The sequence below is a fragment of the Penicillium daleae genome (assembly GCF_028827525.1).
Source record: "Penicillium daleae strain IBT 16125 chromosome Unknown utg000002l_segment0_segment0, whole genome shotgun sequence".
In the NCBI taxonomy this organism is placed as follows: domain Eukaryota; kingdom Fungi; phylum Ascomycota; class Eurotiomycetes; order Eurotiales; family Aspergillaceae; genus Penicillium; species Penicillium daleae.
Window position 1 is genome coordinate 931,921 of NW_026623150.1, and position 27,276 is coordinate 959,196.

The 27,276-nt window shown below is 49.3% G+C and overlaps 9 protein-coding genes across 9 annotated transcripts; 5 read left to right on the plus strand and 4 right to left on the minus strand.

Annotated features, from left to right (window-relative positions):
• Positions 1 to 672: 672 nt before the first annotated feature.
• Positions 673 to 1,338, minus strand: N7458_001368 (uncharacterized protein; the record flags this gene model as incomplete). Its single annotated transcript, XM_056904751.1, has 1 exon — positions 673 to 1,338. One exon carries the CDS (start codon positions 1,336 to 1,338, stop codon positions 673 to 675), a length of 666 nt encoding a protein of 221 aa, XP_056768858.1.
• A 1,190-nt stretch (positions 1,339 to 2,528) lies between these two features.
• N7458_001369 (uncharacterized protein) lies at positions 2,529 to 3,322 on the minus strand (the record flags this gene model as incomplete). The annotated part of the gene is made up of 2 exons (XM_056904752.1): positions 2,529 to 2,737; positions 2,788 to 3,322. The coding sequence occupies 2 exons, from the start codon at positions 3,320 to 3,322 to the stop codon at positions 2,529 to 2,531; spliced, it is 744 nt and encodes a 247-aa protein (XP_056768859.1).
• A 1,395-nt stretch (positions 3,323 to 4,717) lies between these two features.
• On the plus strand, positions 4,718 to 6,982 carry N7458_001370 (sugar porter family MFS transporter; the record flags this gene model as incomplete). Its single annotated transcript, XM_056904753.1, has 11 exons — positions 4,718 to 4,798; positions 4,850 to 4,994; positions 5,054 to 5,194; positions 5,252 to 5,316; positions 5,371 to 5,416; positions 5,471 to 5,913; positions 5,968 to 6,058; positions 6,114 to 6,419; positions 6,478 to 6,574; positions 6,630 to 6,756; positions 6,824 to 6,982. The coding sequence occupies 11 exons, from the start codon at positions 4,718 to 4,720 to the stop codon at positions 6,980 to 6,982; spliced, it is 1,701 nt and encodes a 566-aa protein (XP_056768860.1).
• Positions 6,983 to 7,977: 995 nt separating this feature from the next.
• On the plus strand, positions 7,978 to 8,490 carry N7458_001371 (uncharacterized protein; the record flags this gene model as incomplete). Its single annotated transcript, XM_056904754.1, has 3 exons — positions 7,978 to 8,036; positions 8,106 to 8,187; positions 8,293 to 8,490. The coding sequence occupies 3 exons, from the start codon at positions 7,978 to 7,980 to the stop codon at positions 8,488 to 8,490; spliced, it is 339 nt and encodes a 112-aa protein (XP_056768861.1).
• A 538-nt stretch (positions 8,491 to 9,028) lies between these two features.
• Positions 9,029 to 9,829, plus strand: N7458_001372 (2-deoxyribose-5-phosphate aldolase; the record flags this gene model as incomplete). Its single annotated transcript, XM_056904755.1, has 1 exon — positions 9,029 to 9,829. One exon carries the CDS (start codon positions 9,029 to 9,031, stop codon positions 9,827 to 9,829), a length of 801 nt encoding a protein of 266 aa, XP_056768862.1.
• An 889-nt stretch (positions 9,830 to 10,718) lies between these two features.
• On the minus strand, positions 10,719 to 12,676 carry N7458_001373 (FAD-dependent oxidoreductase; the record flags this gene model as incomplete). The annotated part of the gene is made up of 6 exons (XM_056904756.1): positions 10,719 to 10,721; positions 10,778 to 10,928; positions 11,169 to 11,575; positions 11,625 to 11,995; positions 12,054 to 12,325; positions 12,384 to 12,676. 6 exons carry the CDS (start codon positions 12,674 to 12,676, stop codon positions 10,719 to 10,721), a joined length of 1,497 nt encoding a protein of 498 aa, XP_056768863.1.
• Positions 12,677 to 14,128: 1,452 nt separating this feature from the next.
• N7458_001374 (putative ABC multidrug transporter) lies at positions 14,129 to 18,818 on the plus strand (the record flags this gene model as incomplete). Its single annotated transcript, XM_056904757.1, has 6 exons — positions 14,129 to 14,690; positions 14,753 to 14,811; positions 14,873 to 16,178; positions 16,243 to 17,275; positions 17,331 to 17,982; positions 18,033 to 18,818. 6 exons carry the CDS (start codon positions 14,129 to 14,131, stop codon positions 18,816 to 18,818), a joined length of 4,398 nt encoding a protein of 1,465 aa, XP_056768864.1.
• Positions 18,819 to 20,367: 1,549 nt separating this feature from the next.
• On the plus strand, positions 20,368 to 20,968 carry N7458_001375 (uncharacterized protein; the record flags this gene model as incomplete). Its single annotated transcript, XM_056904758.1, has 2 exons — positions 20,368 to 20,620; positions 20,727 to 20,968. 2 exons carry the CDS (start codon positions 20,368 to 20,370, stop codon positions 20,966 to 20,968), a joined length of 495 nt encoding a protein of 164 aa, XP_056768865.1.
• Positions 20,969 to 21,550: 582 nt separating this feature from the next.
• Positions 21,551 to 23,371, minus strand: N7458_001376 (OTU family ubiquitin thioesterase; the record flags this gene model as incomplete). Its single annotated transcript, XM_056904759.1, has 7 exons — positions 21,551 to 21,629; positions 21,689 to 22,144; positions 22,210 to 22,481; positions 22,534 to 22,799; positions 22,863 to 22,926; positions 22,977 to 23,063; positions 23,120 to 23,371. The coding sequence occupies 7 exons, from the start codon at positions 23,369 to 23,371 to the stop codon at positions 21,551 to 21,553; spliced, it is 1,476 nt and encodes a 491-aa protein (XP_056768866.1).
• Between the last annotated feature and the right edge of the window lie 3,905 nt (positions 23,372 to 27,276).

Here is a 27,276-nt window from a genome sequence, read left to right on the forward strand (position 1 = left end):
GTTCACCGGAGGCTTGTCTCTCTTGGCGACTTTCTTTGATAATCAAGCCATTCAACCTCGTGTCCCTGGATATAAGTGGGTAAGGAGGGTCCAATATCGGTGGGTCGCATGAGACCCTAAGCTAGCGTGGAGCGTTGTGCCAACTGCGGTTCGGATTTCAATGAATCCCATTCAAAGGTAGTACAGCGAAATTTTACTGGTCACGTATTCCCCTCAATCGCACCGTGCACACCGCTATCATTCTCGACCCTGGTATTTTCCCCAGTAGATTATACTTACGATGGCCCATTTCTCACACATAGTAAACCAGCTTGATTGATAAAGGTCTTCTTCTGCCGGAGGACCATAGCTTGCAGAAGATAGAGGCAGCCCTTAGTGTGACAAGGCATCCTTGCGATTGAAGAAAAGGACGATGTACTGCACTGCAGGATATGGATAACGAAGAAGCCAAGGTATAGAAGGTGTCGCAAACAAAGATAAAGAAATTCCACACAGTGGATTCTAGAACACCCTGAGAAACTCCACGGTAAAATCATTATTATGAAATGAGTAATTGAGAATATAATATACATGGAGATTCTATGTATACGAAGTATAGTAGTAGTCGCAAATCCGGGAGACCCCTTTGCTCTTGGATCATATCATAGAATCACCATGCTGGCTAGGGGTATCTTACAAGAAGATTCCCAGAACAATGGCGCCGAGAATTCCACCAATGGAGATGCTGCCAGACGAAGAGGCACCGTTGAACACAGGAGAAGCCGAAGGAGAAGAACCAGACCCTGAGCCAGAAGAGCCAGAAGAGCCGGAACCAGAGCCGGAAGAGCCAGAACTGGAGCCAGAGGCCGTGCAGGAAGGCTTAGGATAAGGAGTCGAGCTCTTGACGGGGTTGGTGCTGCTAGGACGAACAGAAACGGGAGGAGTGACGCTCTTCACGGTAGAGATGGTCGAGCCGCTGGTAGTGGTGGTCTGCTGAGTAGGCTCGCTGTTGATAGTGGGCGGCGGGCTAACAGGAGGAACGGTAGGAGTCACGGTGGGAATAGTGATGGTGGGCATAGTATGGTACACGCCATCTCCGGCCTTCTGGCCAGGGCAGTTGTGGAAGAGAGGGCAACAGGCGGGAGAGTTGTCCGGGTTGATCCAGCAGTTGTCAGTGCCACTGCAGCCGATGATCTCGCCGTTGGGGGCAGCAGGGCAGCAAATATCCAGGGGACCGATGCAAGTCGAGCCACAGGCGGACAAAGGAGCCTCGCAGGTGGTTTCACGCTCCTGGAGAGGAGTGACCAGGCCGGCAAGAGCGGCGGGAGCGAGGAGGAGAAGGTGAGCAAGCTTATACATCTTGATAGATTGGAAACGAGTGGATAAGACTAGATATAGTCAGAACGAACGGATGGTTTTCTCGGATCGAGATTGAAAGGAATGAATGGTGTGAAGAGAATTAGGTCTGACGGGGAGCATCGTCTGCCATCCCTATATACTTATTGATCGAACGACCTTATGGGCCCGTTCCTGAATCTTCAAGGGCTTATTCCCGAAAGTGCTTAAAGTTAAATTTGTGTCTTAAGTTCTTCGTGTTTCCATCATCGTGAATGGTTCCTGGGGACCTCGAGCGGCTCTATCTCGTATTTCGCGGGGTGAACCATAGGTCAACAAAAGCCACCAAATGTACGCGAGAAGAGGCTTAATCTTTGGGAGCCCAATAGCAACGATTGCTTCAAGCTAAGCTATTCTCGAATAACATCCCACGTTTCTTACTGGACGAGCCCAAAGCTTATGCAAGTACCAGTCGCCCCGATCCGGTCGTATTCTGCGATGGGGTTTACGGGGCCTGAAGCGCAAGTTCTGTCATTTTACTCCATTTAGATCCTTGTCACCGGTCGACTATGTGACATCCCCAAAACCCTGGGCATTTTCCGACGGAAAAAGATCCGGAAGCTTACTGGAATTACCTGAAAGGAGGGTGTACCTGAATGACCAAACTTGACGTTGATATATGGCTTGGCTACAAGGTCAATTAACTTTACGAGGCTGAATGGAAGTCTGACAGTATACAAGAAGAACCTGGGCTTCATGTGCACGTCTGACTCACTTAATTGGGCAACGTCCAATTTCCCGATCACACAAGTATAGGTTTGTTTCTCGTATCTACTGTCTCCTGCCACCACTGCATCATTCAATTGAGAGTCTGGAAGATCTCTGCCCTCACCATGCCAGGGAGTATTGTGACTTTAATACCAAACCATTGGAAGATGAAGTTTGCAAAAGCAGGCATGCTCGGAAGGGACCCAGATCAAAGTTCCCCTCCGCTCGATCTCTGACCTGATTGAGAGACCATAGGGAAGATGAATAATGCTGGTGCAGCGATATTATTATATTTCACAGAAAAGTGCAACCTGGGACAGTTGTACCATTCTGGCCATCTTGACGACTGAACGTCTACTGAAACAGGGCAATTGATCGTTCCAGCTTTCCACAAAACTCTTCAAAACAACCCAAACAGCTCCTCCCAGACAATGAAGACGCAGGGTTCAATGAGCGGCAAGCATCCGCAAGATCGAACTGGGAATTGCCCTAATGATCTGCCACCCGAAGAAAGCCGAGTCGCGGGTTGCGGTCGTCTGGTAGTGAAGGGAACGTGGGGCAAGATCCGCCGCACCGAGAACTGTGTTGACAAGGGGAGCTGGATAATTCTCTCGGAGATACTCGGCCACCAAGTCATGGCCATTGGTGATACCGCCTCATTCAGGAGTCAGCGAGGATGAAAAAACAGAGCAAGTCAATCCTTACCGCTCATCCAAAGGTTTCCATCATGGGTAACCCGCATGGTATCATCCCAAAGTTTGGTGTCCGGGAAATGCTTCTTCAAGTATGGAATCAAAAATCGGGGCGAGGTGCTGACCTTGCCCTTGGTGATGCCTGCGTGTGCAGCAACCAATGCTCCGGTGCAGATAGTCATGATCGTCGTTCCCGCCGCATTGTGCTTCCGAACGAAGTCTAGGTACTCTTCCGCCGGCGGCATGACCCGGGGAGAGGGACCTGGCAGGAAAAGGATGTCCAACTTGCCTGGTGCAACGGCCAAGTCCTTCACTGAATTGGTGATGCGGATGGATAGTTCTGATGTGACGGAGGCCATCTTGTCAGGGCCATCACGAGCGATGTAGTGAATCTCGCACGGACGACCGAGATCAGCGAGGTGTTTTGGCATTCCAATATCTTCGAGCCATTCGGGACTGGCCATGTAAAGCAAGTCTAAGGCCGCGAGGTCCAGCAGTTGAACGCAATTGACAAGGAGAACGCCGATACGGAGAGGTTCAGATACCATTGTGTTGGTACTTTTTGCAGTCGAAGAATCCGAGGATTGAATTGAGGGAATAACAATAGGACTTGAATTGTAGTCTGAGGCGTCTGGGAGTACTAAACGAGGTAATTGAGCTGGAAATGGCCAGAAGGTACAGTTGCGTACGAGATTGTTTGCCCTGGAAGTTGCCGGAAGGTAGGAACGCGGAATCGAGAGTATGGCAGTCACTATGCAGGCCATTTTCTCTGTTGACCTGTTTCTTTGCTGGCTTTCATCAGACACAATTATTGGGAAATCCATGATAACCTTATATCCATTCAGGGACCACAAGCGAATCGTCAAGTAATTCGCGCAATTGAGCGCGCGGTACAAGCAATGAATTGTCGTACCATCGTAGCGGTGTAATCATGGACAACCCGGTACACAGAGACGTAATGTATGGGCTCAGTGGGCGGCGTGATACTGGAAAAAAGACAATAAAAGTCATACAGAATCAAGTGTTTTGCTCTAGTCAGCCCACATGTCTGCATGTTGATTATGACCGCCATCTTTCCGTCCTCCTCAATCCATCCACCCCTCTTGAACTTTCCTGCATAACGCACTTGCAGAGAGCCGCTCAAGTCGACATCTACGCTGTGACAGGTTTTAAAATTCAGTCTGATATCTACTACCTGCTGACCTCTCAAACAGGCAACTGGTTTAGAGAGTATCCAAAGATCGGAAGATCCCCGACCAAAGGAGAGGCAAGTGCCCAACTCGTGGGGGCTTCCCCATCTTCGGCCTTCCAGAGCCCCCCACAATATTGAAGGAGTACCCGCTCCACATCTCGGTGGCGTCCCGAGTCTATCGGGCCCTGGGCCGGGAGGTTCTGTTGTTGAGTTTGAAGGCCATCGCGGTCCTCTCTTCCATCACACCGATCTGGAAGGGAAATGGGGGTAGGTGGCGCCCCGGCATACGGTTACCGGCCGCCATGTACGACACCCGTGCAACAACCCGTGGCACGCTCGTCGTCTTCCTTGTTTAGGGGGATGTCCGGCGAGAAGATCAGCGGGCACGAGCCTTGCCACAAGAACCTTCCCCGCATCGGCTTCACCTTAAAATCAACTCGGCCCATTCAGCGAATGATCGTGTCACGATCATTCCTTCCCCAGTTTTTGTGCCGTCATGGTTGGCCGGAGCAGACACTTCCGCCACATACTTGCTCCGAGTCATGTTGATGGCCTTGAAACCTCGAAGCTGCGAAGTAAGATACGACAAAACGGAGTACTGTAGTCCTGTCGGCAACGCGGCCGACTCCAACTTTCTCTATCTTGTGATTTTTAAGGATAAGTATATAAAGGTCTTGGATACCCAAGATTGTAGTATCCGAAGGATCTGAGGTTCCAAGCGATCAACGAATTGATATCAGTATTGTCGATCATGGGTTCAGACCTGGGCAGTACGCCCAAAAGCGGCTTTGGCTTGATGATGCAGAATCCCTATCTCTGTGGAGTAGCTTCTGTAAGTCTTATATGCGACTGAGCTTGATCTCCTTACTCACACGAGAGACAGTTCTCGACTCTGGGTGGTCTATTGTTCGGCTATGACCAGGGGGTGATTAGTGGTGTGATCACCATGGAATCTTTTGGGGCTCGTTTCCCAGATGTCTTCTCTGACAGTGGATTCAAGGGATGGTTCGTGTCCACACTGCTACTAGGTGTGTTCCATTGCTATCAGACTTTTCTTACGAGGTTAGTGAAGCTAACTTGTTTACAGCTGCGTGGGCTGGGTCTTTGATAAACGGGCCTGTTGCTGATCGCATTGGACGGAAGCTATCGATCAATGTGGCCGTGGTGATCTTTGTCGTTGGATCTGCTATCCAGTGCGGTGCGGTCAATATTCCGATGCTTTTCACTGGTATGCACATTGTACATCTCGGAGGACAAGAGCCCGTCTGATATTCTCAAACTACAGGCCGAGCAATTGCTGGATTGGCCGTGGGCATGCTCACCATGGTTGTACCCTTGTATATCTCTGAGGTGAGTGTTCAATTGGACTCCACTAAGCTAAGGTGATAGCTGACCTAGACATAGGTCTCCATTCCAGAAATTCGTGGCGGCCTTGTTGTCGTGCAACAATGTCAGTTTCAATATCTAGGCGTTATGCTCGGAAACATTCTAACTTTCTGCATAGTATCTGTCACGATTGGCATTCTAGTCAGTTACTGGATTGACTACGGTACCAACTATATCGGCGGATCTCGATGCGCACCAAATGTCCCATATACTGGTGGCACGGCCTCCAAGCCCACCTTCGACCCATACCAGGATGTACCAGCTGGAGGCTGCACTGGCCAGTCTGAAGCATCGTGGCGACTCCCACTAGCCATTCAAATTGTTCCTGCGATCGTTCTAGGGATTGGCATGCTGTTCTTCCCAGATTCTCCAAGATGGCTTATGATGAAGGAACGTGACGATGACTCGCTGACTGCGCTCTCAAGACTTCGTCGGCAAGATCGCAGTAGCCGAGCACTTCAGAACGAATACCTCGAGATTCGCGCGTCGATCATGCTCGAGAACACATTCGCACGACAGCACTTCCCGGGCCTGTCGGGCCTCAAATTGCATGCTGCTCAGGTCTGTACCTGTTCTTAAGGCTTTCATTGATCTACACACTGACATGTGTGACAGTATATGTCGTTCCTGACTACCTGGGCCCGCTTCAAACGCTTGGCTATTGGGTGCTGTGTCATGTTCTTCCAGCAGTTCATGGGTTGCAATGGTTTGTCTTCCTTTTCTTTTCAAAGCATCGACCGTCATATTCTAATTCTTGGTAGCTATGATCTACTATGCTCCGACTATCTTTGGACAGCTTGGTCTCGATGGCAATACTACCTCCCTCCTTGCAACCGGCGTGTATGGCATCGTCAATTGCCTGAGCACCCTCCCGGCGCTGCTCTTCATCGACAAGGTCGGCCGTCGTGTATTGCTCATGGCTGGTGCCACCGGTACTTGTATCTCGCTGGTCATCGTGGGTGGCATCCTTGGAGGCTATGGGTCTCACCTGATGGACCACAAGTCGGCTGGTTGGGCTGGTATTGCCTTTATCTACATCTACGATATCAACTTTTCGTACTCGTTTGGTGAGTTACCCGATTCTATTGCTCAAGGCTCTAATTCTGACCACAATTTCTTCTCAAGCCCCCATCGGCTGGGTTCTTCCATCGGAGATCTTCAACCTCTCGATCCGTTCCAAGGCTATCTCAATCACTACATCAGCTACCTGGATGTGTAACTTGTAAGTATCCGTCCCCGTTATCCATCGCTGCAGTAATTTAACTTGAGTTCACCAGCATCATTGGCCTTGTCACCCCGGACATGCTCAACTCAATTACGTATGGGACTTACATCTTTTTCGCGGCGTTCTGTTTATTGGCCCTGGCGTTCACATTCTTCTGCATTCCCGAAACACGCGGAAAGGTACGTGGGACTCCAAGCTTGCAACTGTACAACCGACGAAATATGCTGATAAATTGACCTTTCACAGACTCTCGAGGATATGGACCTTATCTTCGGAGACACGGCCGCACACGAAGAGAAGGAGCGCATTAAGCATATAGAGGCCGAGTTGCGCGGAACGCAGCTTGGTGACCATGATGATCTGAAGCCGGCGGACCAGCATACGGAGCATGTCGACGCTGTTTGAAGTCAACGGCTTTTTGTCATTATTTCCAAAATGCTAATCATATTCTCTGCATGCGTCTGAGATCGTATTTCCTACATTTCTTGAAACTGGCAGTTGACCAGAACTGCGACCTTTGCCTAATTTCCACTTCCACTTTCGCATTCCAATATCTGTCCCGTACGATAGGAACTTACAATTAGATACCCCAGGTGTTTCTAGACAAAATTCGGCGATGCTAACTCGTCATGAAGCCTCTGAGACCAACCTGCTCTATGTTATTCTGCTCATTGATCAGATATCATAGCTGTTCAATGTATTTAAGAACAATACCGTTGATTAAGACCTTCTCGACCGGTATCCGCCCTAAATTTGAGCTCCATCCCTCTTGAGGGCAGTCATGGGCTGTTTCTTGGAACGATTACATTGCCAGCCATATTTTCAGCCAGGTTTCAAAATTATTCTCGTCCTTCTAATAAAGTGATGGTACGGTCAAATGAGCACCCTGTTTGCCATAGATGGAGATGGAGATTCCCCTATCTGCCTGATGATTGAGGCTCCAACGCCGACGGGTCTTTCCATTAGGAGCTTCATGATTGCTCTGGCGCTTCCTATAGACCGGCCTTTCCTTTCCCTTCTTCTATTGCTTCTTCTTTCTCTCTTTCTCACCGCACAATCTCTCTCCTCTTTATATTTTACTCACTTTGTTTCCAAATGGAGTGATGCTGGTGAGACTGGAGGATTTGCAGGTCTAGCAAAGTCGGGTCAGTTCAAGTATATCCAGAATGTTTGGCAATGCCTTTGGATTATAGCACGTGAAATTGAATGTCTTCAAAGAAATAAATTTCGTAGTCGAAAGTTGAATGGAGAGGATGATGAGGCTCAAGCCGACGAAAGTCGCCAGATCGTCGGGCTGTGGAGCGAGCCGCCTTATCAGCCCCCGATAACTCCACCTCAGCAACTTCCATCATTTCCACCTCCTCTCCACCATCACTGCAGTCCGCCATCACACTGCCGCCATGTCGTCGCAGAGAAAGTCCCCACCGGCGTACGTTTCCAACGGACAGGCTCTTTCAAGGTGCGTATTCCTGACTTGAGTTCATATCCTCATCGTGAGGCCCTTACTAACCCACGGCGACTCGCACAGCCCCCCGTTGTCCGTTCGCCTCAACCGCTTCACTGAGAACGTATACCTCTTCTTGGGCCTCTATTTCGTGAGCCTCTTCGCGGTACGTGTCCCATCCGAGTGATATATATCATCTTGTCGCATTCATGGCACCTATACCCTCTGTTCTCCAATGTACCAATATGCTGACGCCCCAGTCCACCCGCAGTTTGACTCCTACGCCTCCGCCCAGGGCTCACAGTACAACATCCACAACCGAAATACCGCATCTAGCTCTTCATCTGGCTGGGGTGCGCGTACCAGCTCCTCCAGTTCAAATATTCGTCGTGGAGGCAATGGGGGCGGAGGCCCACGCGTCGGCCGGGTAGACGATGTCCGAGGGCCCGAGTGCAAGAGCTGCAGCTGATGTACGGGATAGACGGCGACAGAATTGGACAATAAGCAGCTTAGGAGGACTTGGCGGAGCGAAGGCGCCATGATGGTCCCGATATATGATTCGACCTCATGCATTGATGGCCTGCACGATTGAATAGTGGGCGAGTACAGCCATTGCGATTCCATTTCATTACCTTTGGGTATATCTTTGCTATACCTCAGGCAAATTTCTGTCATTTGAATATATCTTGGGTCATATCTTTCACCTGAAGCGCTTCTCACGCGCGCAGATGCCCTCGTGCTTTCCGTATTCTATGCATTTGTTGATTGAAGTAAATTTTTAACTCCAGCATGCAATTGCCACTTTCTACCCACACTTCTAGTCCACTGCGCCACATACCATGGCAACCTTAGGTATCTGCAATGCATCGGTGAATTCACAATTCGTCACGATCATGAGGCTCAACATCTCACGTGACATGGACCCCTCATCCTAAATTGCGGATGCAACCTTCTCATCTTCACTGCGTGGAGGACTTGAAAGCAAAATATTCAAAGAGAAGGCCAGCATGTCGTCCATCCCATCCAACGACGCCGAGTGGGCCGCGGCAATTTCATTGTTGAAGGACCGCGGACCTGAAAGGCCATTGTCGCCGCCCGCATGCCCTTTGGGAATGCCGGCCATGATCGACCACACCTTGTTGAAAGAGCCAACCGAGCCGGAACAAATTGATGCGCTTTGCGAGGAAGCTCGAGAATACAAATTTGCGACTGTCTGCGTCCGACTGGGCTATGTGGCCCAAGCTGCTGCCAACCTCAAGGACACATCTGTCGGGGTGGCCTGTGTGGTGGGGTTCCCCGAGGGCACCCACGATACGCAAGACAAAGTGAAAGAAGCACGCGAGGCAGTCGAGCAAGGCGCCCGGGAATTGGATATGGTCATCAATTACCCGAAACTGAAAAACGGCGAATACACAGCCGTCTACGATGATATCCTGGCGGTGCGCACAGTCGCACCAGCGCCCGTTCTCCTCAAAACGATTATCGAAGCATCGGAACTCGACAAGGACGAGATCATTGCTGCTACCATTATAGCCTGCATGGCTGGAGTCGATTTTGTGAAGACTAGTACTGGGTATAAAGGTCCCGCAACTCTTGATTATATCATGACTATGCGGATTGCCCTTCGGGCGGCCGGCTACCCGAGTGTTGGAATCAAGGCGAGTGGTGGAATTAGGAATGCCACTGACAGTCTACGGATGGTGAAGGCTGGTGCAACGCGGATCGGAACCAGTGCGGGAGTCAACATCGTGCGCGAGTTTGAAAATGGAGAAATCTTGGAGCAAGAAGCTAGCCATGCTGCGTACTAGGTTTCCCTTCACGATAGCTATGTAAAGAGGAAATATATGGGACGGTATCAGTGATGCTACAGATGCAGACAGTTGTTGGCTGTCAAAGAAGTAAATGATGGCGTGGACCTGGAATGTGGCTTGAAGAGCATCTAGTCTGGTGGTCACTCCGCATAGGAGGTGGTCTGCTTATTAGCGACTTCGCAATACCATCAAGCATCGAACCTAACGAAAATCAAATAATATATCAAATGGAGTAGATTTGTATGTCTGCGGATTACAGGCCTACCTATATCCTCACTGGAATCAAATCGACCATCCAAGAACCTGTCAAGTCCATATGCCGCAATTCAAAGAGTTCATTCTCTCTGGGTTCGACATGGGTATTCAATATCAAACATACCAGTACTTTCAGTCCGTCACTCTTTTCCTACCATTTTCCAACTCGCGCTCCCGCCACCGCCATAACGCAGCTAACACAGCACCAGGTCCAACAACAACGCAAGTAATGAAGCTGTAAAACAGCATCACAAGTGGAGATTTCGTTGTCAAATTCACTCGGCGCATATCCCAAACCATGAAACAGCACCATGTGACCACCGAAATTGTCAGTGAGGCGAGCTGCACCACATCTAAGGATGGTGCCGTCACGGCCATGAACGCAGTAGACCCAGAATACAACACCAGTCTGGTGAAAAACACCAAATGTGAAATACTTGTCAAAGCCAGAATCATGCTAAAGAACTGAGAGAGGTATTTCATATCTCTTGTCGAGTATAGTAATTGTACGACAGTCAGTTTCGTAGCACCTGTTTGAAAGAATAGCTTTCCGAGATGGAGTATGATCGGCAGAGCTAAATGCCACAAAGAGAGACTCCATCGAGAATCTTTGACGATTTCTTGGGCACTTCTACTAGAAGACACCAACAATCGGAGTATGATGGGCGCGCAAGTGACCAATAAAGCTACCGGAAGTGCCTTTGCTGCCAGTGGATTGATGGTTCGAGGAGATGGGTGATAGAATGATCGACTGCCACTGAAGTAAATGTGGAAGGCGAAGTAGATCGGTAAAACTGCCTGCCACCCAAATTTAGTAGCAGCGAGGATGAATGGGATTGCACTGATTTTGTTAGTTAATTACTAAAGACCAACTCGAGGATATTTTTACCTCAACAAAGGTGACATCAGGAGACTTGAACGATACGACTCAACTGTCCAGATTCCATTAATTGAAATCGCAGTGATGAACAAATAAATTTGCAGCACTGTAGACGCTGTGGAATCTGGATTCGGCACAAGACTGAAATTTTGAGAAAGAAGTGGACCACACCATGCGATAGATAGCATTAAGCCCACCCACAGAGCAGTGGCTATAGCCGGTCGGTCATGGGGGTTCGCCTTCACTTCTTCGTCCAGAGATACTGCCCCACGTCTGAACTTCTTCGGTAGGTATTTCAAAGTGTGAGCTGAATTCGAAGCAGCTGCTAACATAGGACCCAGATGCTCTCCGCCAAGCTGAGTGGTAACTTTGAGCTGTAGAAACTCCAGTATAGGGTTCTCAAGGATTTCCATCTGTTGGACCTTTTTGGTTGCTTCCATAAGGCCAGTGGTCCTAGGGCATCTTTCCTCCTGAAATTCCAAGAAGATTCGTTGAAGTGTGTCATCATCTGGATGCGGGGTTTTGTCGAGTACGCCTTTTAAGAGATCGGCTAAGAAGCCAGCTGATTCAATCGCCGAGTTTCCTCCCTGGCCCAGAAGAGGATTCATCTGATGGGATGTTAGCTACGTCTAACAAAACAAATTTAGAGGGTCTTACCTTGTGGAATGAGTCGCCAATCAAAATTGCGCGCTTATAAAAGCATCGTTTTAACACAAACTCCTCAAGCGGCACAAGAACAGAGCCCATTCTACTATTGTATAAATCCTTGAAGGTGATATCAAGGAAGAGGGGGTCATCAGCAATTTCAGCCGCCAGATCTTCTTCATCCTGAGTTGTGTAGCGAGGAATGGAAGTATGGATGGTGAGGTCGGGGTTTTTGACAAAAGCAAACCAATAGAATTTCCCGTCCTTCCCACTGGAGGTTAAATAAGAGCGACCCCTGTGGTAGCATTTGAACGATTTGTTATCCGGAACACCCTCTGGGCGCTTCGATATGCCAAACATACATTTGTACTGGCATTGAATTGCTGTCTTGCCATTAGCGGTCCCACTCGAGGGTTGAGGAGTCCCGGTATAGATACTCACATCGACTCAGCTCCGAGACGGGGTAATCTGCTCTCTCAGACTCAGCGATTCTCCAGATCTCATTTCTCATCCGACTATGGACCCCATCTGCCCCGACTAAAATGTCTCCTTGTATGATAGATCCATCTTTGAGGGTGACTCGCACACCTTCATCTAGTTCTTCGATCTTGACGCATTCACTGTTGGTATGGATCTTGGATTTGTCTTTAAGACCGCCATACAAAGCTTGAAGTAACTGCTGACGGTCTAAAAACCGCATCCTATAGCCAAGTCTGTTCAAGTCTTGTCAGTTCCGTATTCTTTGCCAGTATGCTGGGGGTGACAACTAACAGATCTTCCATCAAATCCCCGAATGGCTCAGTTTTACCCAATACTACCGCATCCGGACCCAAAGCCTCAGATTCGTCCACAGGCATTGATATCTCATCCACCCGAGAGAATATCCCAAGCTGGTCGAGTATTCTGGCGCCGTGGGGAAGCGTCCCAACGCTCGCGCCAAGCTGGGGTGCTATTGTAGGATGTTTCTCCAGGACGACATAGTTTATACTGTACCGCTCAAGGATGTTTGCAAGAGTTAGACCAGCAATACTTCCTCCGACAACAACGACTTTGAATGTAGACATAATTGTCGAAGTACCAATGTAATGGATCTAGATGGTTAATGCACCCTGTCGGAGGGCGGGGTGGGAGAGCTTCATTAAATACACCCCAGTTCAGGTGGTGCTCATTCTGTGCCTCTCCGCTGCCATTCTGGCAAAATGGAGAGACGCTGACGTCTACCCCTTCATCATCCGTTTCGCGCCAATATGCTCATGGTGCGACGAAGGACCGACTGACCAACTATGCGAAGAAGCCTGCCGAGTAGTTAGTTAGGTTAACCAACTTACAGTTAGGTTCCGCTTATTAAGCGCAAGTGGCGTCCATATTTTCCCATCATTGGGGCTCAGCGCACACGGTATGCGTAAATGCCTTAATGTTGGTAACTTGGTACAGTGGCGTTCCATAAGTTTGCAACACTCGAAACAGTTCCAAACCATCATCAGCTATACTTTACGAGGCAAGTTGAACAAAGATGCCGGGGATATCTAGAAAGAGTGTTCAAAAAACATTCAGAAAGATCTGTTAAAAACATAAAATCGAGGCATATTTCGATAGCGTTTTTCTTGGTCCCTGGTTTCAGACTTTTTGAACTGCCACTGTACCTGACGCCTAGCTTTTGCACATTTCTTGCATATCGGTGATCGGGATCTCAACCCCGACTTGAGGTTATTTTTGTCTCGAGTCGGAGTCGGACCGTTGGATGCCGCCCCGGGCTGGGATCTCCCGGACGAAATCTCGGCGAAATCTGCTGAGCCGGGCTGGGCTATGTCAGCTTCGCTAGTTTGACTAGCAAGCTATTTATCATTCTGGAGAGAGAGTTGATCCCAACGTTGTTCTGACTAATATCGGAGATCGGAAAATTCTCTTCTTATCTCTAGTCCAATTGGGCAATAGAAAATTAAGGAGGCATTTGTTTATTTCCGATCTAAACAAAAGTTGATCTTGAACGGGGCTCTCACTGAAGGTTCTCAATCCCGCTGAGTCAGCGGGTGATTAGGTCCAACACCCGTCTTTGGAGCTCATCTTAATCCGGACGAAAATCTACGATGATCGACACACCAGTGCCTCGACCAGTCGGCTTCGGGGGACCCGAAGCCAATAAAGAGCCACCATTCAGGGCGCCCATGAGGTTCCACTGGCTTTTAATGGGGCTGCGGATGACCTAGTTTCCGGCTAAGATCTCTTTCCGGCCCCGAGATCTCCACCGTTTCAATAAACATGGCTGAAAACACTGGAACCCTACCCGAGTTGACGTAGTCGCGCAGATAGTCGCATCTCCATCCGGGAGCACGTTGTGTTCATTGAATTTAAAGTTTTTATTTGGTTCATAGGCCAAGGGGGCAATGGTACCTTACTATTTATTAGAGACCGCGACCCCCTAATTCTCCTCAGCGTACCACCCGAACTGTATACTCCTAGTTCAATCTCGCTTCTCGGTACCTGGCTTGGTATCTAGTGCCCTCCCTCTTTTCATTATGTCTTCGGACACAGTTAGCGAAGACAAGTCTGTGTATGAAGATGATCAGCCAACATATGAGCCTATCAATCACATTGATCAGAATGAGGTTGAAAATCTTACTCGCATTGCCACCCAACAATCTCGTCGACAATCAATCATCGCTCATCGACTAGCCTCCATCGCCGAACACGATGAATCCCTAAACCCCCAATCGCCAAAATTCGATCTTGCGAAATGGCTGAGGGCAGCCATGAACGATGTCGCTCGTGACGATCCTCGGGGCCAGAACATGGGTATTGTCTTCAAGAACATGAATATCTACGGATCAGGGGCAGCTCTACAATACCAAGGGACTGTCTCGGACCTCCTGGCTGGACCACTTCGACTGCCTCAGGCGATTCGCGAATCTCATTCCCCTCGCAGACGTATCCTCAAGGACTTCAACGGTCTTCTTAAAAAGTCTGAACTACTGTTGGTTCTGGGGCGACCTGGTGCTGGCTGCAGCACTTTCCTCAAGTCGCTATGTGGAGAGCTTCACGGCCTGGATCTTGATAATGAAAGCGTCATTCATTACAATGGTGAGTTCCAGTAATCAGGAAAACGTAACAAGCTCTCTCTCACTAACGTATGACCGTCACAGGTATCACCCAAGAGCGAATGACAAAGGAATTTAAAGGTGAATTGGTATACAATCAAGAGGTATGCCATTAGGACCACCCCATTGCTCATGTTGCGACGTTGCTAACTATTTCCTGTTCAGGTTGACCGTCACTTTCCTCATCTCACGGTTGGCCAAACGTTGGAATTTGCTGCCGCTACTCGTACTCCGTCCCATCGATTCCAGGGCATGTCGCGCTCGGAGTTTGCCAAATATATGGCCCAAGTCGTGATGGCAATCTTCGGGTTGAGCCATACCTACAATACCCGGGTCGGTGACGACTTCATCCGTGGAGTCTCTGGTGGTGAGAGAAAGCGTGTCAGTATCGCCGAGATGGCTCTCGCGGCTTCACCTATTGCTGCTTGGGACAATTCTACTCGAGGTTTGGACTCGGCCACCGCGTTGAAATTCGTGGAGAGTCTCCGCTTGTCGTCAGATCTCACTGGCTCTGCTCATGCCGTTGCTGCCTATCAAGCCAGTCAAAGCATCTATGATATTTTTGATAAGGTTGTTGTTCTGTACGAGGGACGGCAGGTCTTCTACGGGCCTGCTTCCAAGGCCAAGGCATACTTCGAGGAGCAAGGCTGGGAATGTCCACCACGCCAAACTACTGGAGATTTCTTGACATCTGTGACAAACCCCCAGGAACGTCAAGCTAAGCCGGGCATGCAGGGTCGTGTTCCACGTACACCTGAAGATTTCGAGAATGCGTGGCTTCAATCTGCCGAGTATCAACGGCTACAGCGCGAAATTGCCGCCTATGAGGAGCAATACCCGATGGGCAACGACCAGGCCGCGATTGAGTTCCAGGAGAGGAAGCGGGATAGACAAGCAAATCACACTCGACCAAAGTCTCCCTATATCATCAGCGTCCCGATGCAGATTAAGCTCAATACGGTCCGTGCCTACCAACGTCTGTGGAACGATGCTGCATCAACGGTATCCACTATTGTCAGCAACATCATCATGGCTCTAATCATTGGCTCGGTATTCTATGACTCGCCCAACACCACCTCGGGATTTACGTCCAAAGGTGCTACCCTGTTCTTCGCGGTCTTACTCAACGCGCTTACAGCAATGAGTGAGATCAACAGCCTCTATGCCCAACGCCCGATTATTGAAAAGCACAACTCCTATGCATTCTATCACCCGTCGACGGAAGCGATAGCGGGTGTGGTTGCCGACATACCCGTCAAGTTTGCTCTGGCAGTTGTGTTCAACATCATTCTTTACTTCATGGCTGGCCTCCGACGGGAACCAGGAAACTTCTTCCTCTACTTCTTGGTTACTTTCCTTATCACATTCGTGATGAGTGCTGTTTTCCGTACGTTGGCCGCCGTGACGAAGACTGTGTCCCAGGCTATGGGTCTGGCAGGTGTTATGATTCTAGCACTTATCGTTTATACAGGTAATTTTAACTCCTTCATCCGAACACACGTTATCTAGGAGAATTTGAGCTAACCTTCCATTAGGATTCGTGTTGCCCGTTCCGTCCATGCATCCCTGGTTCGAGTGGATTCATTATATAAACCCTATATACTATGCTTTCGAGATTTTGATCGCCAACGAGTTCCATGGAAGAGATTTCGCTTGCTCGCAATTTGTTCCTAGCTACGCTGATCTGTCAGGCCAATCATTTTCCTGCTCCGCTTCTGGTTCTGTCGCAGGCGAAACGACTGTCAACGGCGATCGATATATCATGCTCAACTACAGGTATAGCTACAGCCACGTGTGGCGAAATGTCGGCATCCTCTTCGCATTCCTCATTGGCTTCATGGTGATTTACTTCATCGCGTGTGAGGTGAATTCCTCAACAACCAGCATGGCAGAGGCTTTGGTTTTCCGTCGCGGTCATGAACCGGCACACGTGCGCCGTGGCCTCAAAAAGACAGAATCAGATGTGGAAAGCGCTGATACAGTGGCCGTGAGAGAATCCTCCGCCGACGAAGAAAATGGGAAAGGAATGGCTGCTATCCAACCTCAGACGGACATCTTCACCTGGCGTGATGTGTGCTACGATATCAAAATCAAGGGAGAACCCCGGCGACTTTTAGATCACGTTTCTGGATGGGTTAAACCCGGTACCCTTACAGCTCTTATGGGTGTTAGTGGAGCCGGAAAAACCACCCTGCTTGACGTACTGGCACACAGAACTTCTGTCGGTGTGGTGACCGGTGATATGTTTGTCAATGGTAAGGTGCTCGATGCTAGCTTCCAGCGGAAGACAGGGTATGTGCAGCAGCAAGACTTGCATCTCGAGACTGCTACTGTGCGCGAGTCCTTGCGATTCAGTGCCCTTCTGCGTCAGCCTGCAAGTGTTTCGATCAAGGAGAAATACGACTACGTTGAGGATGTGATTGGCATGCTTAATATGGAGTCCTTCGCTGAGGCCATTGTCGGTGTCCCCGGTGAAGGTCTGAATGTCGAGCAAAGAAAGTTGCTCACGATCGGCGTTGAACTTGCGGCAAAGCCTAAACTTCTCTTGTTCTTGGACGAACCGACCAGGTATGAGAAATTGACTGACTCAAAAGCAATTTATAAAGCTAACCAGTTTTTTTAGTGGTCTTGACTCGCAGAGTTCCTGGGCTATCTGCTCTTTCCTCCGCAAGCTCGCTGAGCACGGACAGGCTGTCCTTTGTACAGTTCACCAGCCGAGTGCTATCCTTTTCCAACAGTTCGACCAGCTCTTGTTCCTGGCCAGAGGCGGTAAGACTGTTTACTTCGGGCCGATTGGCGAACAGTCGCGAACTCTCTTGGACTACTTCGAATCCCACGGTGCACGCAAGTGTGGTGACAGTGAGAATCCTGCCGAATACATGCTAGATGTTGTGAATGCCCGCACCAACCCACAGGGAGAAGATTGGTTTGATGTGTGGAAACAGAGTAGGGAAAGCGGAATGATCCAGACTGAGATTGACCGGATTCATAAGGAGAAGGGAGGCGAGAGTTCTGGATCTGATGAGGATCTTTCTGTCACCCGTTCCGAGTTCGCTATGCCTTTCTGGTTCCAGCTCTATCAGGTCACCTATCGAGTGTTCCAGCAGTACTGGCGCATGCCTTCATACATTATCTCCAAGTGGGGACTTGGTATCGCCGCAGGTCTATTTATCGGTTTCTCTTTTTACCAGGCCAAGCCGTCACTTCAGGGAATGCAGACCATTATCTACTCGGTCTTCATGCTTTGCACAATTTTCACTTCTCTTGTTCAACAGGTTTGTCTCTTTGTCCTTCTCTATATTATTGCCATGACTAACTCCCGTAGTTGATGCCTCTCTTCGTGACACAACGCTCTCTGTACGAAGTTCGTGAACGTCCCTCAAAGGCTTACAGCTGGAAGGCTTTCTTGATCGCCAACGTCATTGTTGAGATCCCCTACATGATCGTGACCGGTATTCTCATCTACGCCTGTTACTTCTACGCAGTTGTCGGTATACCCAGCTCCGTCAGCCAGGTGACCGTTCTTCTGCTTTGCATCCAATTCTTCATCTACGCCGGTACATTCGCTCAGATGGTCATTGCCGCTCTCCCCGACGCCGAAACTGCCAGTGCAGTTGTCGTCCTTCTCTTCGCCATGTCCCTCACTTTCTGCGGTGTGATGCAACCTCCATCCGCTCTTCCTGGATTTTGGATTTTCATGTACCGCGTCTCTCCCTTCACGTACTGGACGGGCGCCATGGTCTCGACCCAAGTCCATAATCGTGATGTTGTTTGCTCTTCAGCCGAACTTTCTGTTTTCGATCCTCCTTCTGGCCAGACATGTGGACAGTATCTTGGAGAATACGTCAAGCTCGCAGGGGGTCAGTTGCTTGACTGGAATGCCACTTCAGACTGCAGCTACTGTGCTGTTCAAAAGGCGGATCAATACATTGCGCAGTCTGAGATCTACTTTTCACAAAGATGGCGGAACTTTGGCATTGTTTGGGCTTTTATTATATTCAACATCTTCGTTGCCACTGTGACTTACTACCTGTTCCGTGTGAAGCGCTGGGATCTCGAGAGCCTCAAGCAAAAGCTTCTTCCTTCGAGATTTACTAAGTCGAAGGAATAGAGGCTGTTGGAATCTCGGCCCCCTCCTTGTCTTTTGCCTTATTTCTTTTTGCCTTTTCTGCTGTTTTTTATTTGTTCGTCTGCACATACTGCAGTGACCACTTTGCACACTATTTTCCTTCTAATATGTTATATTATTTAACCTCCGATAGAGCGCAATACTTGTCAATATAGAGCTAGTTATTCATCAACGAGTACATTCGGGTAAATTCAAAGTATAAAGCTAAGGCCCTGCAGGGCTATGCAGAGGACGCCTGGGTTTGAGTACTGAGAATTCAAACAGTTCCCACCTCGAGATTCTTTTGGCCTAAGATGTAACGATTTGGCCGTGGTCTACTTATGGCAGTAGACTTCATTAAGTAAGAACAATTTCAAGGCCGCGCAACATCTCATCTCCGAAAGCGATCAGTCCAGAGATAGCGATATCCAAATGTTTGCCGTATCAGTGAAACTATTTCAAACCAGCTGCAGAGGTTGGTATGCAAGTCCTCCGAAGCCAGCAGGCAAGACTGGGGACAATAAATACAAGGCTTGATACGGGGAATTATAATGCCGACCCTGATGCAAGTCACGCCAACTTTTATGAAGATGGACAAACTGAGCAAGCTGAGGCTGAATAATCATAGCACCCAGCTCATTTTGACTTGAATCTAGCCCATCCGGATTTTTATACTTGGCCTAAATACCCTTGAAGATCTGTTGACCTTGGATCGTGGATCTCTTGAATGTTCAGAGCGACATCTTTAATCCTGAGAACGCTTTCTGTCTGTCTTCATAGCTAGATGCGAGAATGTGACGGTGGAATTGAATATTTCGAGAATGTCTACTGCAAATTTGGAGAGAGGGAATGGCCTACTCCTGCCTAGCTAACCAATTTGAAGGAGGAGGAGGAGAAGAAGAAGAAGAAGAAGGAGGAGGAGGAGGAGGAGGAGGAGGAGGAGGAGGAGGAATAACAATGAGATTAGCGAATATCCAGTGATGCAAATCCCTGGGTAACGAGTACATGTACCTAAGTCTCTTTATCAGGGCCACGGCAAGAGTGCCAGTAACCTGGAGAATCTTATAAACCATACCCTTCATATTGGAATCCTAAACGCGCCAAGTCTCGAGCTCCTCAAGTCTAATGTTTCCACAACAGCATCCCACCATAATCAGATCCTTCGGGAAGGGCAGGGAAACATTATTCGTCACAATCACGACCTAGCGAACTCTTCCCCTCCATTCAAGACATTACCACAGTGAAAGCCACAGCAAATCCTCGTCTTAATCAGATAACAGCCTCCATATATAGTACAACCATCAAACACTCTCTAGAGGACCCCTCTCAGTATCCTCCCGACCAATCCCACCCACACCCTCCAATCCAGAGCCACAACCACAGCCCTACCACACCGACGTCATCCACAGGTTCCCCCAATTCACAGAGGAAGCCAAATTAAACGTCGACGAACTTCTCCCAAAGAAACACCACACACACCCAATCCCCAGGGACGGAAGATCACCTCATTTCCTCTGTATACATTCCAGCCAGGGAGGCAGGGGCATTCTACATGCCGAGCAAGCTCTCGATCCTAGTGTTTGTCGCCTCGCCACTGGATTTTGCGCGATACAGACACGCAGCGCTGTACTTTGAGTTTGAAAAGACACACTCAAACGTTCAAATCGAGAAAACGGTTAGATTCAATGAGTCGGTTGCGGAAAGGGAAGATGATATCAAGTCCTCGGTGATGGAGGTGGTCGGGTCACCGGGGTTTTTAAGTTTTTATGAGCGGGTTAATACTGATTTGCCTGCTGCAGCGACTGGTAAGTAAATTCGACAGGCTGGATGAGGGTGTTTGAATTTTCCACTTTTTTTTTTACTTTCTCATGGCTTGATTTGTTTCTTTGGTCTTTCTGATGGGTGTCACAGGTCTTGCGAAGGCTGTCTTTGTATCTTCTATACCGGACACGGTACCTGTATCATCATTGCGGGCGATAGTATCAGAGACACCGGTCGATGATCTGGAAGGAGACTGGAATAGTCAGAACTGGGTTGGTGATGCGCTGGGGCGATTGGTTACCGCGGGCTATTTGGATGCCGCGGACAAGGAACGTGCGGTAGATGATATGGTGGATGTTATATTAGAAGCGAAGGACGAGGAGACTGCATAGGGCTTGCTGTACATCGAGCTGGTTCTGAATACTTCCTACTATATGTGTGTATATAATCATGGAGGCCACGGGGATGTAGGTCTTGGATATTTGTGTTGAATAATTTCTCCACTAAACATGCAGCTTCGCTTTGTAGCTCGAGGGAGAACATGAACTGCAAGTACCTTGGATGAACCATCCATAGATAACAATTTGGGACTTTAGAATTATGGAAAGATCAGAGAAAGCGAAAGATGAACGCTCGGACCATCCATGCAACGCGCTGCACACCACGCTAAGAAAACAGTCATCAAGGAAGGCCGGTCAGGAAGGAAGAAAGAAGGATAAGCTAGAGTTCAGAGTCGAAAGTCCAAGGACGGGTGTGGGAGATACACATCCGGGGACCAACTTGGTTTGAAAGAAGACGAGGGCTAAATGGAGAATAGAAAACGAAAGACCATGGAGCAAGAAAAATAAAAACGCCAAGTTCAGGTTTCATGCACACCACATGCGAGAAAGACATGCGAAAGGGAATTGCAACAACAAATTTCCCGGATAGTCATCGCGTTTCCTTTTTGAAGGGAGTTCGTAGCTTCGTAATCATCATCTGCGATTTTCGTTCGGTTCCCAATGGATCGGTTCGAAATCTTGATTTCGGAAATGTGCCTGGTTGTACGGCGAACTTTGATAGTAGAGTCAACGATTATATTCATAGCATCCCACTTCAACCCGGTTACTTACTTTTTAAACGGAGCCGTCACTGGCAGGTGGTTTAGATTCGGTTTCATCACCAATGGATTCAAGCGGATTTGTGGTCCATCCGACGACCGGCTCGGCAGAGAGGTCATCGGCGGGGGTGCCGCAGATGGGATAGCAGGCGTAGGCGAAGACACTGGTATGGACGGTACAGGTGCATGGGTCTGCATGGGTGACTGGTACATATCCTGGGTTGGAGATAGGCGGTACGGGCTTGTTGGGGTTGGCGAGACCGAGGCTATTGGCGACATGGGGGCACCGCCCATACCGAATGCAGGGTCGGCCATCAAGTTGGGAATGGACATCAAGTGGGAGTTGACGTCGAAGGAGAGAGCACCTTGGTCCCAGGGAGAATAGTTAGAAGTCATTGCGTATTGATAGTTGACCACGGGTGCCATATTCACAGTCTGTTCGGCGCGGTAGATGATATCATAGTGACCCCTATAAAAATTAGTCACGCGGATCTTCACAGGGAGGGTCGATAGTGATGAAGCGAGTTGTCTTACGGTCGGTACAGCAGACGAATCGTTGCATCGCTGGGACAGGTTGGCGATAGCTGATGCGGCGTCACGGCATCGCCCTCGCTTCGGTCGAGATACAGAATTTCGACTCCAAACCCAGCACCCTGAATTATACCGTCCACCAAGGCCTGCAGGCCGACTTCATCAATTTCGGTTCTCACTGTGTCAATCTCCGAGGCGCAGTATTGTTCCAACGGGACAGGCAGGAATGCTTGATAGCGTACTGGATTGAGCTTCATCCAAGCGCTGGTCAAAAGCTGCTGGTCTGTCAGCCATCAAATAGTCAGAATCATGCAAAGGTCGGCGTACTCTGAAGTGCATCAGGATGGAATTTGACTTGTATTCGTCGTTGAAGGCGTTAATCAGGAAAGACTCGTCTTGATCGCCATTCTGGATAGCCTCTGAAGTCTGCGCAAAGACCTCTTCCGTGGCATCGATGAACATCTCATACAGATGCTCTGCGTAGCCAACGCGATCCAGAGTGTAAGTGAGGGACTTGAGGCGAGCAAGTTCCTGCTCTACGCGCAGGATATCTCTAAGGGAAAAGAGGGTCTCAAAATAGCCAAAAGCCACGGCTGAAACAAGGGTTAGTAGTGTCATTTGTATGCTCGGGTGGTAAGGGCGTTTTGCTTTCGTACCTCGCCATCCACAGTTTCCATCACCCTTCATGACGCGAGTCATTGGGTGTGTGACGGCAAGTGCCTATAAAACATGAGAATTGAAAGTGCGACCGAAGCCGGAGGTATACTTACGGATGTTTTTGTAGCGAACGTGGGATCTGCATTGGCATAGTCCAAGGCAATGTGGTGACTTGATTGTTTCGGCGAGACCAATAGCCCCTGTGGCCATACTTAGCCTCACCTTTCCCCACGCAATCTCCAACAGGATCACCTACCGGTACATCTGGCTGAAATTCATTGGAGAGCTTCTGAAACCGCTGCATCTCGTCTGGGGAGAGCGCGTTCATGTTGCTGGAGTTGCTCATGGCGGGAGGTCCTGGGGCAAAAGCTGCCGATATTGACAAGCCTAGTGGGCGGAGAAAAGCTGACGGGTCAAGAGCGTCCTGGTAACAGCCGTGGAATTTCTGTTTTTCCGGGAATGGATGGTGAGGACCGATATGACTCCAGGAAAGTTTTGACAAGGACATCGCATACAACCGGGGGAGAATAACACGCGGGATGCTATGTGGGGCTTAGAAGCGTGGACTTGATATCCACACGGAAGATTCAATGTTCTTCGATGATCTGGATCTCTGGGTTAGGATGGAATACAACCGAACTCCACCTGAGAAGGAGGATATAGGATGAGATAATAAGACTCACCGGAAGTAAATTAACATCTCCCTATAGAACCCTTTCCTTCTGGAGCGGAACACGGAAGTGTACCCTGCGGTCGTTGTACAACCGCTGCAAGGGGACGACACTCTGGAACTAAAACATGTCAGTCGAAGCACGACGATGTCGAACACATGAAAAACGAAGAGAAAAAAAAAAGAGAATGCAGGCAATGTGATCATCCAGGGTAAATTCAACGAGAGCTTGTTGGAAATGGCGGTCTACCAATGAGAGTGGTATGTGGGGAAGCTAGATTTGAAGCCGCTGAGCCACGAAAATGAAGATGGTGGGCAGCCTTTTGCTCCTCCCAGGCCAACGAAGCACCCTCTGCACGGTGATTGGACCGAGCGCACTCAAATAATATTTTGTGATGAAGGGCCCAAGGCCCTCGTTCACGACACAGAGAAACGTGAAGTGGGGACGGGCTTGAAGAAATGAGGGGGATAAGATAGTCGGGATTGGGGACGGGGGATCAACAATCAGGGAATAATGGCAAGGAATATCAGATCGATTTTTCTTGATGATAGCGTGGCTCTAGGCCAGCTCCAGCCCGTGATAGTAACGATCATGAAATGATGTCAGCGTGGTCGAGCTGACGACTTCCAACGGCTACCGTGTGGTTGGTAGCGGCCGCGAGATCATCGCCCTCGGAAGGGTGCACGAACCACTCAACGATCATCTGCCCCTCAGTTTTAGGAGTGTGGACCGGGCATCCCAGGCAAAGCCGACAGAGGGCCAAAAGGGTAAGACCACGGAGAAGATTTCCGGGATCAAGAAGCCAGCAGCGGAGAGGGTGGGAGGCTGGGAAAGTGGACAGACAACAGACCATCAAATGGTGTCGACACCGGGTCGATGGGGGCGTCTTGGACGATGGAGAAGCCAAGAGCCGGTCGGAATAGAGCAGGGGGAATTGGATTACGCCAACAAAGAAAAGAAAACAGCGATCGGGGAGGAGAAAAAAAAACAGGGATCAGACCTTGGGGAATAGGATGTTTGGGCTTCCACGATCACTGGCCACACGTGGATGATCTAATCATGGAGGGGGCGGAGAAAGAGAGACAGAGAGACCTGGTAGTGGGAGGGAGGGTGGGGAAGATTGCAGAAGAAAGTAATAATCCAAGTAGTAGTCGTCGTAGTAGTAGTAGTATGGGACGGATTTGATGATGATTGAAGTATTCAAGGCGGGAGAGAAGAAGAGAGGAGGTAAAGTAGAAGAAAGAAAATATTGGCGGAGTTCGTGGGAGAGAAGAGGGGGAGGGCAGTTGTCAAGAGACTCCAGACCCAGCAGGTTGGTACTCCGTCCACAGCTTTGAGGGTCAAGCTGGGAGGTAAATGGATTGAGTTGTGACTAATATTTTTTTGGACTTTTTTTTGTGTTTTTAACTGGACGAGAGAATGATCCAAGTTGACGAAACACGAGGCGAAGCAGGAGAGTCACTGACAAGCGTCTCTGGGAGAGCCGGGAAGGACGGAAGGAGGAGTCCTGTACTCACGATGCCTCTGTCGGGCAATCTCAAGGCACGGAGATCTCCCGAGGGAATCGAAATGGGAGGGAGAAATGACAAGGACCAGGATTAGGCAAAAGAGAGAAGGAAAACAACACGGAGCAACGCAGTCGACGAGAGGGTTAACAAACCTATAAGAGGAGCAGGAAATATCAGGCCCTCCGTCAGGAACTAAGTAGTTCGGTAGCTGGTTCCGTACCCAACCCCAACTGCTCGAGGATAATGCTCAGGAAGTAGAGAGTGATGGACCAGCTAACGCGCAAGATAAAAAAAACGAAGCGGACCTTTCTCTCCCGTCTCAACTGCCCTCAAACGATGAAGTAACAATGCACCGTGCCCTCCGTGGCCTGACCATTCACATCAGTCCGATCGGAGACAGGAGGCCCCTCTCCCGGATCCCATTCAGCAGCATCAGATCCACGCCTGAAGATGCGGATCGAAAAGTGCCAGCACAACCCTACAGCACGCCCCTCTTTCGCAAACAAACTGCAGGGGGAGATTTGCGAGACCCTCCACATTGCCACGCCCGAGGTTATACTACAGTTCACCGTCTGTATCGACTGTACAATATGTACAGTAGTAACCAGACTAGATCTCTCTTTTCTCTATGCTATTTGACACTCTTCCCATACCCAGAGACTCTAGGTTCTATTAAACTATTTACCACCCCCAATTGTGGACCACAATCTACAGTAGTCACTGCCTAGCTACTACCCACTCTGTAAGCGTGGCTTCAGCGCGTATCCCATCCCAAAAATACAATACACAAAGTACACAGTATACAAAAAAAAGGACTCCAAAAACTGCCCGCCCCGCCAGCAGCCGGACCCCGATCGTTCCACTCTTGACTCTTGGCCTTAACCAAGTTAGCCAGCTAATGCCATCGAGAGAAACCCGCCAATCTATGGGATATCTCAATGCACCGGTCATAATCTCTGTGCCTTGTGATGATGAACCTTGACCTACTCAATTGTTTGCCATCCCGATCATCCTATATATCACAATCCCACAATATCAGAATCGGTCACTTTCTGGATCCCGCTCCAATACCTCCCATAATTATCCCATCCTATATCCCAAACCCATTATTACACTTTCTCCAGAAGTAGAGGGTCTAAATTCTACCTTCGGCTAGATCTTGGCCAGCCCCTCCAGGCATCCAGCCCCTTCCCTTCCCATTTACCCGTTCCAAAAAGCGGGGGTTTCGAATCTTCCAGCGTCTTAACCTGCACAATACTGCACCCTACAGTGCAAACCAAAAGACTCCACGATGAGGTGACAGCATGCCCGCTAGCCCCTCGTCTCGCCGCACCGAGTCGGTGCTAGCTCCCTAGGTGGGAAGGGAAAAAGCATGTTTGATCGGTTTCCAACGGGCGAGAGGCCCCGCTGCGATTCACGAATGATCGAGGGTCCCCATGCACCGGCAGAGTGGTCCCCGATGCGCCGTGAAAGGGTTTCGTTCGAATCAGGACCGGACTCCTCATCGAGATCGAGATCAAACTACTGGGGAAACTAGTGATAGCAAATAAACCAGCAGGAGCATGGGCGTGGCCAAGGGCATGAGCCCTCGATGATGATGCATCTTGCTCGGCTGGCCTCGCTAGGCTCGTTGCTAACAGGCTGTTGGTGTGGGTATGCCGATCTACAGTATTGTAACTACAGTAGCAAACCCCGAGATATCCGCATTGCTCCTCGTCGGCGTACTCTATCGTGATTCATTACTTTTTGCTAGGCGAGAGATACGTCCCAAAAGGACTTCAGATGATAATCGAATAAATCGCCCCCATGGCTATCATAGCCTATGACAGCCCGAATGCCAAATCCCAGATTCGAGGACTTGGGAAGCCCAGGATCGGGCCCACTCTGCATCACATCAGCTGTGGCATGAATTTAACTTCCTTCTTTGCTTGAAACTTAGTTCTTGACAGCACGGTTCTTGCGTCCCTTTCTTTTTCCCCCCTCACCTCTTCTTCTTTTCTTTTTCCCTATCCGCGTTCCAGGATCACCTGGCGCGGCGCTAGGACTTGATTGATAGGTGGAGAGTGTCTGATGTGATCGTAATCCGAGCCGGGGACGTGCGCCTGGGCAAGCCTACGAGTTTACAGTTGCTTTTTGCTATCGCCAACGGTTAGGGGTTTGAGAGGGTAAGCACCTCAGGTGGAGCTGATCGTGGTATAGATCGTGGTGGATGATATGAGTGTTCAGGCCTTATT